Source organism: Schistocerca serialis, chromosome 7 (genome assembly GCF_023864345.2).
Source record: "Schistocerca serialis cubense isolate TAMUIC-IGC-003099 chromosome 7, iqSchSeri2.2, whole genome shotgun sequence".
NCBI lineage: Eukaryota > Metazoa > Arthropoda > Insecta > Orthoptera > Acrididae > Schistocerca > Schistocerca serialis.
Window position 1 is genome coordinate 326,332,767 of NC_064644.1, and position 15,615 is coordinate 326,348,381.

The 15,615-nt window shown below is 39.7% G+C and overlaps 1 protein-coding gene across 3 annotated transcripts in view; it reads left to right on the forward strand.

Moving 5' to 3' along the window:
* Positions 1–15,615, forward strand: part of LOC126412803 (RNA-binding protein 33-like) — a 236,302-nt gene that overhangs the window by 111,654 nt on the left and 109,033 nt on the right. For all 3 annotated transcript variants that reach the window (XM_050082581.1, XM_050082582.1, XM_050082583.1), the window contains exon 8: positions 5,327–5,571. In XM_050082581.1, coding sequence (XP_049938538.1) covers positions 5,327–5,571 — 245 coding nt within the window. The remainder of the gene's footprint in view (positions 1–5,326; positions 5,572–15,615) is intronic.

Below are 15,615 nucleotides of genomic sequence, written 5' to 3' on the forward strand. Positions count from 1 at the left end.
AGACTTGTTTATTATTTTTAATGTCCCATTTTCTAATGTAAATCCCTCAGTATCACGTGATTCAATTTGACTACACTCCATTACCCATGTTTTACTGTTGCTGATATTCATAATCTCTTTTCAAGATGCGATCCGTTCCTTTCAATTTATCTTCCAGTCCTTTGCCATTTCTGGCAGAACTACAGTGTTATCAGCAAACCTTCAGACTTTTATTTCTTCTCCCTAAACTTCACTACCTTTTTCAAAATTGTCCTTTGTTTCCTATAATGCTTACTCAGTGAACAGATTTTAAACAACACAGTCGATATGCTACAACTTACCTGCTCCATTCCCAACTAGGGTTTCCATTTTGTGGTCTTCAACTCATATAACTTCAATCTGGTTTCTGTACGAGCGGTAGATAGATTTTCACTCTCTGTGTTTTACCCCTACTTCCTTCACAATTTAAAAGAATTTACGCCTGTGAGCGTTGTCAAAAGCTTATCTCATATTTATATCTACATCTCGTATGTACCTTCATCAAAGTCTAATATGATTGAATAGATAAAAGGTCTACTCACCACATGCTAACAGGAGGAAACACACACAAAAGTTAAGGAAATGTGCAAGCTTTCTGAGCCAGTGGATCCTCGTTTTGGCAGAAGGGTTGAAGGGGAAGGAAGAGGAATGAAGAAAAAGGACTGACAAGGTTAAGGAAACAGAAAGAGTTATGGAAAAGTTACCAGGAACCCTGGGTCAGGCGAGACTTTCTGGAGACTGGATGAGAAGGAAAGAGTGACTGTTGGGGAATGCACTGGACAAGTTTTGAAAATTTGGGAGCTTAAAGGTGGAATATAGGGTAAAAAGTAAGACAGAAATTACTGACAAAATGTCGTGCAAGTGCATTATATGTGGTAGACATGTGAGGTGGGGGAGGGGGGGGGGAGGAGAAAGGAATAGTAACTGGAAGGCCAGGTGGGTGACGAGAACTAAGGATATGTTGAAATGCCGTAACCACCTGTCTAATTCTGAGAAACTATTGTTCGAGGAGAATACAGAAGGCGTGTGTGGTGAAACTGGTACTGAGATCATGAACTGTCATGTTGTAGAGCATGCTCTGCAACAGTATGTTGTGTGCCATCAATGTACACCCTCTGTGTACATCCATTCATCCAAACTGGTAACTTGGTGGTAGTCAATGTTCAAAGAATACATCTACATCTACATCCATACTCCGCAAGCCACCTGACGGTGTGTGGCGGAGGGTACTTTGAGAACATCTATTGGTTCTCACTTCTATTCTAGTCTCGTATATCAGAATTAGATGACATACAACCTCATACGCACTCACACAAATGCAACTAACACACACGTGACCACAATCTCGGGCTGCTGAGGCCAGACTGTGATCATGTTTGTGTTAGTTGTGTGTGTGTGTGTGTGTGTGTGTGTGTGTGTGTGTGTGTGTCGTTTATTTCTGATGAAGGCATTTTTGGCCGAAAGCTTACCTGCTGACAGTCTTTTTCTTGTGTCTATCTGTGACTCAGCACCTCACTATGTGGTGAGAAGCAACTATCCTTTTCATAATATTGTTATTTTTCCATCATGAATTATCCATTGTTTGATTTGCAGAAGTACGTGATTCCACCAGTCTCTTTTTTTACATTATGTCCATTACACTAGTCAACAAATTTAAACTTTTTTTCTGCATCTGGTTTGTAAATGAGTGGATTTACCTAATTTTGGGGTGCTGAATACACTGGTAAAATCAGTTTTTCTCTATGACCTCACATTTCCTGGATACACAGGAGAATAAAAAACGGTAATAGCGAAAATTGACACAATTAAGTCAAACAAAAATACACATTGAGGACGTTTGAAATCAATACTATTTTGTATGTATATGTGGGCATGATGCCAATAAAAGGTCCAGATTAGTTCAGAAGATATTTTTGCCTTTAATCATCTTTGGTTTTTGAAAAATGTGATGACAGAGCTCTTCTTTTGTTTGCCGTTTCATCACTATCCCTAACAAGACCCCAGCAGTAGTCACCCATCATCAGAGGGTTTCAATTGCCTTGGTAACGGTGTTCCATGGTAAGAATGTCTTGTTGAAAGTGTTCACAGAGCTCATCGCTTATGGCTCCCAAATTTTCTGGGAAGAAATCAAGGTGAGAATGTAAAAAGTAAATTTCAAGTGACATTCCACACCCCATGTTCTTATAGTTGTTCAACAGAGGCCATTCCTTGACTATATACTGGTTCTTGGTGTCATGACTGTCCCAAAGGCACAAAAAGCAGCAGTATTTCATGAATCCAACCTGTAAACATATAAGGAGTGCAACAACTGTTAAATCACAGCAGAGTTGCCATTCACGATCCTTATATTTGATTGCCTCTAACAGCAAAACCATGGTTTCATAAGTTTCTTTCATGTCTACTGCGTAAACCAAAGGTACTGATGGAACTGCATTGCCATTATGCAGAAGCTTTTAAACTGGTTTTACTGGAGTCAGTAAATAGTCGCCACTCCTGTGGATTATGTTGTACCAGACCATTGACATCTCTGCATACACACATTGGATTCTGCATATAGAAATATTGACCAAAGGAAGCACCTCTTGATCTGAAACAGGAAATTTTTGTCCCTGGAGCTAGAAGGTTCCGTTGTTGCAGTCTCGACCCCAAGAGTTCAGCTTTCTGTGCCGAAAGTTTTAGATCGTGAACCAAATTGTTCAGTTCCTTTTGATTAAAGAGCTGAGGTGAAGTGTCATGATATCGAGGGCAGTATTCTATATGTTCATTACTTTCTGATTCACTTGACATGGTGTCTGGTTCCATGGCTTTCAAGTTACAGACAGGAATACACAACCCCTCATCATGGGGCACAGGCAAATGCACTGAAGATATATTTGGATAATTTATTTTATGTCTAGTTTTGCTTGAATGTCCCAAAATATTTGTAAGACAGAAGTAACAGTGTGAATAATGATCATTAGGCTCACACCGCTCCTTTGCAAATCAAAAGCAAACAAACATCAGAAGAGAACAACAGCAAAAAGAGAAATACTGAATACAAAAAATAAATATGTATGCTGTAGGTTATCCAGTGTGTATACGACGTGGGACAACCAGGAGATCCGGGAAAAACCCAGGAATTTTTTAGAATTCAGGGAACGTTTCATTGTTTTAGTTTTCAGTTAAATTTTTATGATTTTGACTGTTAAGAACCAATACTCCAACAAAGGATATTACTGTATCCTGCGTCTGCAGGATAATACTGCAGCAACAAAACATTAACAAGAGGAAGAAAAAACTAAAATAAAACTTAAGTCGCAAAGGAAATCCGCCATATACAGCAACAAAACATAGTGCTCATACAAGCGTCTGCCAACAGCAAAGAGTGTCCAAGGTTTTAGAAAGACTATGCAAAGATTCATAACGACAAATTGCCTCCGATGAGCGTGACGTGACAGCTGTTGACATTAGATTCGTTTGAGCAGTTGCGGGTGGTCTCTCGTGCATGCGCAGTTGAGTCGCGTATGGGTAATACCTTCTCGCGCTTCTGGCTACGGATGTGTGGCTGGGCGCCACTAGCCACTATCTACTATTGCCCTGGTTCGGAAATATCGTAGACCCGGGGCTGATGCACAGAGCAGTCCGAGTTGTAGTGGGGAGGCGGGGAATCTCCACATGACCTGTGTTTAGGGTTTAGTGATTTTGCTGTTTCCTCTTCATTTATTACTCTCACATCAAATTAAAATAAAACTGATTTCTGTGGCCGGGAGCTATCAAAAGAATTAAAATACGTTCGCATAATTACGGAAGGCTAAAATATGTTGTTATTTTCAGGTTTTATTTGCACCTTTCTGTCAGTCAAGCATTAATCACCTTGCAGAGCAATGAAGTTATTTTTGTCGCTTTGCTAAAGAGATTTGGCTTTTATTAATCTTTTGCGCTGAGGCAGTCAATTTATTTGAAACAAAGTGTTTAATTTCACACTGTTGGCTAGTTTCAACTGTTCATTGCATTTCAAGTGCACGTTTTCCATCTTCTAGCTCGCATGGCAGTAGGCCATAATAAAGAACCAAACATGAGATAATACAGTACTGGTACTCAAGTAAATATATATCCGAATCTGGACATACAGATGTGCACTTTAAGCCCAATTATGCATTTTAGTATGGTTCACGAAATTCCGATGAACTTGAAGTGTCCTCTGACGTCTTGTTTCTTTTGTGACATAGTGCAAGATCTTTAATGTCTTACACGTACGAACATACGGGCTTCCTGTGTCATCATAGCTGTGCAAGAGCGGTGGCGTCTGTTATCTGGCGCTCTCTGGCAACTGCTGAAACGAATCAGTTTCTAACAGGTCGCGGGAAAACATTTGGTTTGTAAAGCATTACTTTCAAAGTAAATTTCCTTTTACACAAGATTAACTACATGCGAGAATGTACGATGCATTTCTTAAATCACAGAGGGTTTTGTCTTTCAATTAAAAATCAACTCTTTGAGGACTACCATGTAGAAGAATTTTGAGCCCAGAAGATCAGACATTTACGTCGTTATTTAAAATTTTACTGGCACATTTGTGTGATGTATCTTAAAGTGTAACACTTGTAAAAAAGATCAACATTATTTATGGAAGCTTAGCTTCTCTTGCAGCTTATTAATCTTTGAGACTACGATTATATGTGAAACCTCTGTTTTTCTTGTAGCAACACTATGTATATTAATTTAAACCATCAACTTTTCTTAATTGTGTGTTCGTGCTACTTAAGAGTGACCTTGCTATTAGCTGAGTACATCACATGTCCTATGCTGTCATCAGCTGGCAAGATCACATGATATAAGCTATGACTGGCTTACAAAAGCGCATCGCAATCTCGATTTCAATGCCTTGGAAAGTAACATGCGGTGTTTGGTGGAATTCGAATTTATATTGTCGTAACACGAAAATATGCAGCGCACATGTTGCTGCTGCATATCAAAGATCTTTCCAAAAAGTTTCGTTTTCTGTAGCGCCGGGAAATTCTACGTCGGCGTATAAAACCATAAACATTCAAAAGACCGATAATTTTTACAGTTCCGATGAAAGTATACTCTCACATAACACGGGAAAAAATGTATTTTCACCCGGGAGAAAGTGTATTTTCAACTGAGAAATCCGGGAAAAATCCGGGAATTTTTTTTTTCCTTGTCCATGTATACACCCTGATATCTTATTTAATTTATGTCAGTAATTTTTGATTCTCTGATTTACTTATAATTTGAATGACTTAAATAGTTTAAATTTTTTACTTATGCTGAGGCTTCTAGGTGAATTACTGCTGTTATCTTCCAGCTCGGCTCATATGGGACCGGGAAGGAGGAGTAAATAATGGTTTTCCTCAACGTATGATGGGAAATGAAGATTATGGTCAGATGCCACATGGAGGATTTGATGGACCCTTCCAGCAAAATCCGAATCCTCCCAGCGCTGTGCTTCCTGATGGCCTCCACCCACATCATCACCATCAGAATCAAAGTTACCCACCCCCACTGCATGCATCACAACAGCAGCCACAATACTACAATGAAAATTATATGGTGAACTTAATTTTTAGTTCATTCCTTATTCCAGCCAAAGCATAGGCAGAATTATAAATTCCTTTATTTTTAATTTTACATAAGTGTCTAGCTGCTGGTTTCAAAGTAATGCTTCTCTTTTGTAAGCTAGGTGATCTGGAAAAGTATATAACATTTCCATATTCTGCTTAACGTTCACACCACATTTTGTAACTGTGTGCCAATTTGCGGTGTGTACTTAATGTTTTTACTGAAATGAATTCGTTGTGAGAATTTATTTAGTCTGTCAAGTATAGCAGCATATTGTGAGGATTAATGGTGTAAATCTACACTGCTGTATCTATGTTGTATTCAGATTGTTGCACAGGTAACGTCAGATTTGGTAATGGTGCTTGAAACAAAAGTAAGTTAATGGAAAATAAGAGTTATTGTTATGTCTCCTACTTTTTGCCAGTGCTGAGGCTACAGAGAAACATTTAATTTGTTGCTAATAAGCCTAGGTTCATTACATCATTTTTTTGTGTGCTTCATCAGCAGATTATAGTGCTTCGTAGCATCAGTTCTTTCAGTGCTTAGTCAGGAAAAGATGCCAAGTCTCATGAGCAGCAAAGTAAAATATTTCTTCTTCTTCTTCTTTTCCAAGTCTTCAGGGGACCCAAAAAGAAATGAACGGAGAAAGGGTAGATTAGGGTTTAACATCTTGTCAAAGACTTGATCATGAGGGACAAACATAGAAAAATACAAACCCAAAGTAACAGTTGGATTCTTTACATTTTGGGAGCATCATGCCCACTATTGCATAATTTCCTTCCTGCAAGTGAGTGCAAACTTGTATCTACATGGCTCATTTGTTGGAATTACATCACCAGATGTAGATCTCTCTTTCTGTCTTTAACTGCAGTGAGTCATTCATTTCCTGTACCCAGTTACATTGTTACATTTATTTTTCTGGCTGCTTCTACCATGTTTTGATAAAGCTAAAAGCCATAAAGCGAAATTTTTATTGTAAGATCACAAGATTTTCTAACACTCAACTGTCTACTTGCTGATAAAATATTCAGTAATTGTACATTGTATTCATAAAATCCAATTCTCATCATGCCCAAATCTGACATTTCATGTGTAATAAACTAATATTAAAGTCCCATACAGTTCATACATCACTAAGTAACTTTGTGACAAGTTTTTTGTTTAAATTGTTGACAAAAGTAATTGCTACATTGTATTATATCAATATATTATTTTCGTGCAGCTTGATCCACAGGCCATTTAAAGGCTCGCCAGTTTTATCAGATTGTACACATGTATTGTTTCTGCACTGTGTTTCATAGAAAGTAAGGAATGGAACAAGCTATAAAGAGGAAACAAACCAATAAGTGAAAAACCAAATGAAATAAATTGAACATACATGTGTGGGTATTTATTTTGCACAGTAAAGTAACATATTACTTTTGTATTTAACACCAAACAATGAAATATAACTCTGCACATGCAATGAGGCATATAACATAATGATAATATAATGTAAACTAACAGGGAAAACAGAGCACTGCCTAAATGGCCTATGAAATTAAATGAAAGCATTTCTCTCCTACGGAGCTGCAATCGTTCTGCACATAATAATTGTGTTGGATTGTGTTTTAATTACAAGTTTAAAGTAAAAATACATGATGCTGCTGCTGTTATGTGTAAGCGGCATGGCATCTGTAGGGGAAACGAGCATGCTATTTATTCTAGGTAGCTAGTAGAAGTGAACTGCCATTTCTTTACATTAATTGTTGCAGTCATATGTATTTTAGAGCAACAAATGAACGTGTGCAGATTGATATGACAAATAGTCATAACAGATTCAAGGGAGATGCAGTTCACTGATTGATTTTTTTAATGTAAAGTAATTATTGCTTTTTCTAATTTACAGCAACAAAGTTAGCAATTCTTCCAGTAAAAGCCTTAGAACCAAGAAAGATTGTAGATTTTACACACCATAATGCTGCCAAACACAGCTGAGAGAGATTTTTCTACGTCAGTTGCTTTTTTTAATTGTCCTGTAACTGAGCCAACCAGTTGTTTTATGAGACTTATTGAAGTTCTGCAATAACAGCATTAATCACTTGTAAGCATGAACACACAGACAATAGTTCTATGTTACCTAGGAAGATGAGTTTATTGACATTGTAAATTTTCTGAACAGTATTTTGCATGCAGATTTAATTTTCGAAGTGATGAACCTACATTTATTTGTGCTAATTACTTAAGTGTTGTTCTAAATACATTGATGTTGGACCAGAGGGAAGTGAAGAAAATTCTTCTCTGCATTTTGTGTAAATTTGCATTCAAATCTGACATGCACGCTGCCAACACTTAATAGGGCATTGACAGTAGTCAAATATAGCAACACCCCACCTCCATTGTGTCACTTGTTGTTATCTCATTGCAGTCTGTATTGTGAGAGCTATCATCATTCCAGTGTAAATTGGAGAGGGTCTTCTGGAAGATCTTATATGTGGCACATTAATTTTTTTTAAAAAAGTGAGTGAATTAGATGCCAATGCAAGAAGTTGTTAATGAAAAAAATTCCATACTAACAATGTGGGAAAAGACAGATTGTTACTTATTATAAAGATGACACATTAAATTGGAGACAGGCACAATTAAGACAGGTACACACAAACTTTCGGCCACCACAGCCTTCGTCAGAAAAAGAAACAGAAACAGAAACACACACCATTCATTCACACAAGCAAGCACACCTCTCGCACACGACTGCCAAATCTGTCAGCTCATACTAGAATGTACCTGATCATAGATGTTGTTTCAGAGATTTCTACAGGTTTCTAGTGTCTGATAAGATGCCATCCTGATTTACAAATACAATGCAAGCAGTGATACTCCATTGTAAACCTGCAAGGAAGCTCTTAGAAAAGAGTAATCCTTTGCTAGAGAAAGAGGACTATGACTGATGGACGAGGTGAAAGGTCTGAAATAGATTTGCATCCCATACATGTGTTTCTGGAAACTGGTTTTAGGAGATTATTGCATGAAATTATCAGCACTGAGCTGTGTGGAAAGCTCAAACTGAAGACACTGTGAGGGATAGTCATAAGGTTTCAGTTATCAATTAAAAAAAAAAAAAAAAAAAAAAAAAAAAAAAAAAAAAAAATCAAATTGTCACCTTGGCATTTGATGATGCTGTCACTATTTCTCTGCATATCAACACTTCAGTATGACATATTTTTTCCAACAATGAATGATTTGGTTGTAGAAGTCTACATTTTAGCTGTTCAGGAAATGTTTCATCTTTTCATCTTCAAAATAATGTCTCCATCATTCTGGAAATACCTGCCATGCAATGGTGTCTCCATCTGGTGAAAGAGGAAGAAGTCGCTGGGTGCCATGCCATGTGAATACTGGAGGTATGAGGTAAAACTTGACAAGCAGCAAGTGTGAGTATGGACTGTGCAGAATGATCTGAGATGGTGCTGTGCAACAAAAACAACCCTTTGGGAAGCTTTTTATCACAATTCATCTTGACAGCTCTCCGTAACCTCATCAGGAGATTTCTATAGTATGCGTCTGCGACAATTTGCCCCTTAAGAGCATTGCTACAAAACACACACCATCATTTTGACTGATGATTGTTGAGTCTTTACCTCTTTGTCGGTGGTGAAACCACATGTAAGAATGCAAAGTCTTGCAGCAGTGACATTATGTAAAATGTTTTCAGATTTTCAGCCTTGTCAAATGATTAAAATTACACGAACTTTCTGCCAAACATTCCTTGGCCACTGTCAAGTGGTATGATTGCCAATGGGTTGCTGTTATGCCCTTATGTACATTAGCTGCCATCTGTGACATCACTGGTGCTGGAAGCATTGCCATATATTGGCATACGTTGACCTTGTGTTTGATGTGCCCTCTTCAATTGTGCAACCGCTGGATACCATGCCGCACTGAGCTGCAGGCCGCTGTCTTTATTAAGGGTGTTATCAACGAGTTTTATTTCAATGGCTTCTTTAATTACAGTCCCAGAAGCTGTTAGTGCAAGCCACAACAGAGGTTTTGTCAAATTTGATATTGTGGCCACTTTCTAAAAGAGCTGTTAAAGTGGATTTCTTCTGGTAGTACAGGCAATAATAGGGGTGAAACCATATGTTTCCTCTGCTTGTTGTGCTCCTTGTCTCAGGGCCATGCTAATACATCCAGCACTCATCCATGGTGATTAAGCAGCAGAAGTTATCTTAATTAGACTGTCACAGCAACATTCCCACTGCTGCCTCGGTTAGGCTTATGGAAAACATATGGCTTATGGAATTGTGGAACCCGATGGGCAATGACCTATTTCACTTCTGAAATGTGCAAGATGGAAACTGATCCATGACTGATTTTAAGTTTTTCCACTATTCCCTCAACTGTGATAAAGCTGGTCGTCAAGCAACAGCCTCCTCCTCTGTTGTGATTCTCAGTTGTTCACAGAGACATTGTTGGTCGCTTCCTCCTTCATCATTCAGGCTTGTTTTATCCCATCAGAAGCATCTGTGTCACCTAACCACTGTGTCATGTGAAGGTGTGTTGTTGCCATACATGTTCGCTAACACGGGTTGTTTCGGCATTGTTCCCCTTCAAATGCAGAAAATTAATCATAGCACAGTTTTCCTTTTTGTAAGTGGGATGAGGAGCTATTTTATTTGGTTCCTCTAGCAGTATGTGTTGATGTGGAGAGTTCAGTGTGTACCAAAACTGCAGTCATGTACCTGCGAAAACAACAAAAATTAATTATGTAACTTTGTTTCATGGTGATAATTAAAACCTTATGACTACCACCTCAAACGTAGTTTTGCAATTGCTTGAGCTCTCGTAAGAGGTAGGACCAGAAAAATACAGACAGACATGTTTCCAATACGAAAGATGACATTGCAACACAAGGTGCATCTTAAATGTTTACCTGTAGATCAACAGTAATAATAAAATGGCATACTCTTTTTTTTTTTACTATGGCGTCGCCTGAATATACACAAAGAAAACTGCAACCAGTCACTTTTGAAGTACAGTATACTCATAATTATTTGGGGTAATGTGGGGTTGAAGATGCATGAACACTCAATGACATTGGAATCTGGATAGCCATCCTGATTAAAAATTAAGTTCTCCCTCTAAACCTAGATCTTCATGAAGAAATTTACCATTTTAAGTACACATTGTGCCTGAAACAATGACACCTCATGTCATTTTTGGCTAAACCATTGCAAAAGAGCAGCATCCAATTCATTAAATGTAGATCTCTTCATGCTTTTTTGTACAGATGGTCCAGAACTAGAATTTCATTTCCTGAGAAAATCTTGTATTTTCTGCTTATTCTTTTTAATGTCCCGAACAGTCTGCTTTGATTATAATCGGCACTTAGTTTTGCAACAGTTTCCCCTTCTCAAATCTTTCAGTTAATTCTAATTTTTGTCCTAATGTCAACACATTTCTTCACTTCTCTGTCATCTCTTTTACAAAGTTCTTTCAACTTGCTTCATTAACACTTATACACCAGACAACATCAGAAAACTGAGATTGTTTTCGATTTATGCAGGACAAGTTGGCAGCCAACAATGGAAACGATAATCTGTTGTCACACAACAGCCATTTAAATAATGTAAATGCCAGTTCTTGTCAAGTGATGGATTGTTGTTTATCACTGTTTCCTAGAGGCAAACACTACACACTTGTTTATACTTGAATAATCGGAAGTAAATTGTATTTGCTTATTTCCATGAGCTAGTTTTTGAGCCTTTACAGAGCTCATCTTCCATAATGGATAAACTTAATGTCTGACTGCATGTTTCATGGCATTTGGGAGAGTAAGATCCATGTACAGATTACAAGAATATTTTGGGATGTCACTAAAACAATTTATCGGAACATGGGAAATGTAGTAAGAGAATTGAATGGATGACTGAAGTGTTGAAAGAATCCTGGGAAAGTGTTTTAGTCTGTAAAACATGTACGGATGTAGAGGCTTATCTCACTAAGGGTAAGATAGATACTGCCCACAGGAAAATTAAAGAGACCTTTGGAGAAAGAGCCACTTGTATGAATATCAAGAGCTCAGATGGAAACCCAGTTCTAAGCAAAGAAGGGAAAGCACAAAGGTGGAAGGAGTATATAGAGGGTCTATACAATGGCGATGTACTTGAGGAAAATATTATGGAAATGGAAGAGAATGTAGATGCAGATGAAATGGGAGATACGATACTGCATGAAGAGTTTGACAGAGCACTGAAAGACCTGAGTTGAAACAAGGCCCCGGGAGTAGACAACATTCCGTTGGAAGTCCTGACAAAACTCCACCATCTGGTGAGCAAGGTGTATGAGACAGGCAAAATACCCTCAGACATCAAGAAGAATATAATAATTCCAATCCCAAAGAAAGCAGGTGTTGACAGATGTGAAAATTACTGAACTATCAGTTTAATAAGTCACAGCTGCAAAATACTAACGCGAATTCTCTACAGACAAATGGGAAAACTGGTAGATGCTGACCTCGGGGAAGATCAGTTTGGATTCCGTAGAAATGTTGGAACACATGAGGCAATACTGACCCTACGACTCATCTTAGAAAATAGATTGAGAAAAGGCAAACCTATGTTTCTAGCATTTGTAGACTTAGAGAAAGCTTTTGACAATGTTGACTGGAATACTCTCTTTCAAATTCTAAAGGTGGCAGGGGTAAAATACAGGGAGCGAAAGGCTATTTACAATTTGTACAGAAACCAGATGGCAGTTATAAGAGCCAAGGGGCATGAAAGGGAAGCAGCGGTTGGGAAGGGAGTGAGAAAGGGTTGTAGCCTCTCCCCAATGTTATTCAATCTGTATATTGAGCAAGCAGTAAAGGAAACAAAAGAAAAATTCAGAGTAGGTATTAAAATCCATGGAGAAGAAATAAAAACTGCGAGGTTTGCTGATGACTTTGTAATTCAGTCAGAGACAGCAAAGGACTTGGAAGAGCAGTTGAATGGAATGGACAGTGTCTTGAAAGGAAGATATAAGATGAACATTAACAAAAGCAAAACGAGGATAATGGACTGTAGTAGAGTTAATTCGGGTGATGCTGAGAGAATTAGATTAGGAAATGAGACACTTAAAGTAGTAAAAGAGTTTTGCTATTTGGGGTGTAAAATAACTGATGATGGTCGAAGTAGAGAGGATATAAAATGTAGACTGGCAGTGGCAAGAAAGCATTTCTGAAGAAGAGAAATTTGTTAACATCAAGTGTCGGTTGGTCACAGCCAGTGTGCTCCCTGCTGCCGTTGGATAAGCAGCTGCAGCAGCAAGTCGTATACTCTTAGCTCACTTATTTGTTACGTAGTTTAATTCTTAATTTCTTTGCGTGTTTTCGGTATTTGCATTGTTTAATTCATAAATTTCGGGCGTATTATAGTATTTGAGAGTTGTAGCATCACGTTTTAGTACCTGAATAGTGTAAAATCGCGTAGTCTCCTTCCGCCGCCGAGCAGTGTGTCAGCAGTGCGCAAGTGTTTGTTTTGAATACAGTCAGAGAGAGCCCCTTTAGTCAACCATAGTGCCAGTAGTGCTAGTGTTTGTTTTCAGTACAGTCCAGAGACAGGTAGTGCTATTTTCATTGTATTCTACAAGAAGTCGCTAGCAATCGCTGTTTAGTCAATCAGCCGCCTTTAGTGAATTAGCAGTCTAGTTAAAAGTTTATTAACTCTCTTCAGTAAATTGATTCCTTAGGATGGATAGGATGTGTGACTGCTGTGCACGGACGCAGGAGGAGCTGGCCACTGTTCGCGAACAGCTGAACGTGTTGATGGCCGCGGTCAGCCGTCTTCAGGCTGCTGCCTCGGAGTGTAGTGGCAGTGGGGAGTCTGGTGCGTCGCAAGGTACACCCCATGTGTTACATGCTTCACCGACTGTCCCTGCTGTCGAGACATCTTCGCGGGTACCGGGCGCGTGTGGGCCACCCTCTCCCCAAGGGGAGTGGCGGGTTCAGCGGTGTTCGCGGCGGACGAGGCGGAGGGTAAATGTGGAGGCTGGCCGTGTGGCATCGCCCGCTCTGCCTGTGAGTGGACATGTGGCTGCTCCTTCAGCAAGGTCCGAGCAGGCACACGGGGGGAGGGGTTTATTAGTTATTGGGAGCTCCAACGTTAGGCGGGTGATGGAGGAGCCCCTTAGGGAAATAGCGGAAAGGTCAGGGAAGAAGGCCAGTGTTCACTCTGTCTGCTTGCTGGGGGGTCTCATCCGAGACGTGGAGGAGGCCCTACCGGCGGCAATAGAGAGCGCTGGGTGCACCCGACTGCAAATTGTTGCTCATGTCGGCACCAATGACTCCTGTCGTCTGGGTTCGGAGGTCATCCTCAGTTCGTACAGGCGGTTGGCGGAATTGGTGAAGGCGGAAAGCCTAGCTCGCGGGGTGGAATCAGAGCTAACTATTTGTAATATCGTTCCCAGAATCGATCGCGGTCCTCTGGTTTGGAGCTGAGTGGAAGGCTTAAACCAGAGGCTCAGACGATTATGCGGAGATCTGGGGTGCAAATTTTTCGACCTCCGCTATCGGGTGGAGAAATGTAGGGTCCCCCTGAATAGGTCAGGCATGCACTACACGCCGGAAGTGGCTACAAGGGTAGCGGAGTATGTGTGGAGTGCACATGGGGGTTATTTAGGTTAGATAATTCCCTCCCTAGGCCCGACAAGACGCCTCCTGAGACGCGGCAAGGTAGGAGTAGGCAAAATGCAACAGGGAATAACAATATTAATGTGCTAATAGTAAACTGCAGGAGCATCTATAGAAAGGTCCCAGAACTGCTCTCATTAATAAACGGTCACAACGCCCATATTGTACTAGGGACAGAAAGTTGGCTGAAACCAGACGTAAACAGTAATGAAATCCTAAACTCAGATTGGAATGTATACCGCAGAGACAGGCTGGACAGTGAAGGGGGAGGTATGTTTATAGCGATAAGAAGTGCAATAGTATCGAAGGAAATTGACGGAGATCCGAAATGTGAAATGATTTGGGTAAAGGTTACGGTTAAAGCAGGCTCAGACATGGTAATTGGATGTCTCTATAGGCCCCCTGGCTCAGCAGCTGTTGTGGCTGAGCACCTGAAGGATAATTCGGAAAATATTTCGAGTAGATTTCCCCACCATGTTATAGTTCTGGGTGGAGATTTTAATTTGCCGGATATAGACTGGGAGACTCAAACGTTCATAACGGCTGGCAGGGACAAAGAATCCAGTGAAATTTTTTTAAGTGCTTTATCTGAAAACTACCTTGAGCAGCTAAACAGAGAACCGACTCGTGGCGATAACATATTAGACCTTCTGGTGACATACAGACCCGAACTATTTGAAACAGTTAATGCAGAACAGGGAATCAGCGATCATAAAGCGGTTACGGCATCAATGACTTCAGCCGTAAATAGAAATATTAAAAAAGGTAGGAAGATTTTTCTGTTTAGCAAAAGTGACAAAAAGCAGATTACAGAGTATCTGACGGCTCAACACAAAAGTTTTGTCTCAAGTACAGATAGTGTTGAGGATCAATGAACAAAGTTCAAACCCATCGTACAATATGCGTTAGATGAGTATGTGCCAAGCAGGATCGTAAGAGATGGAAAAGAGCCACCGTGGTACAACAACCGAGTTAGAAAACTGCTGCGGAAGCAAAGGGAACTTCACAGCAAACATAAACATAGACAAAGCCTTGCAGACAAACAAAAATTACGCGAAGCGAAATGTAGTGTGAGGAGGGCTATGCGAGAGGCGTTCAATGAATTCGAAAGTAAAGTTCTATGTACTGACTTGGCAGAAAATCCTAAGAAATTTTGGTCTTATGTCAAAGCGGTAGGTGGATCGAAACAAAATGTCCAGACACTCTGTGACCAAAACGGTACTGAAACAGAGGATGACAGACTAAAGGCCGAAATACTAAATGTCTGTTTCCAAAGCTGTTTCACAGAGGAAGACTGCACTGTAGTTCCTTCTCTAGATTGTCGCACAGAAGACAAAATCGTAGATATCGAAATAGACGACAGAGGGATAGAGAAACAATTAAAATCG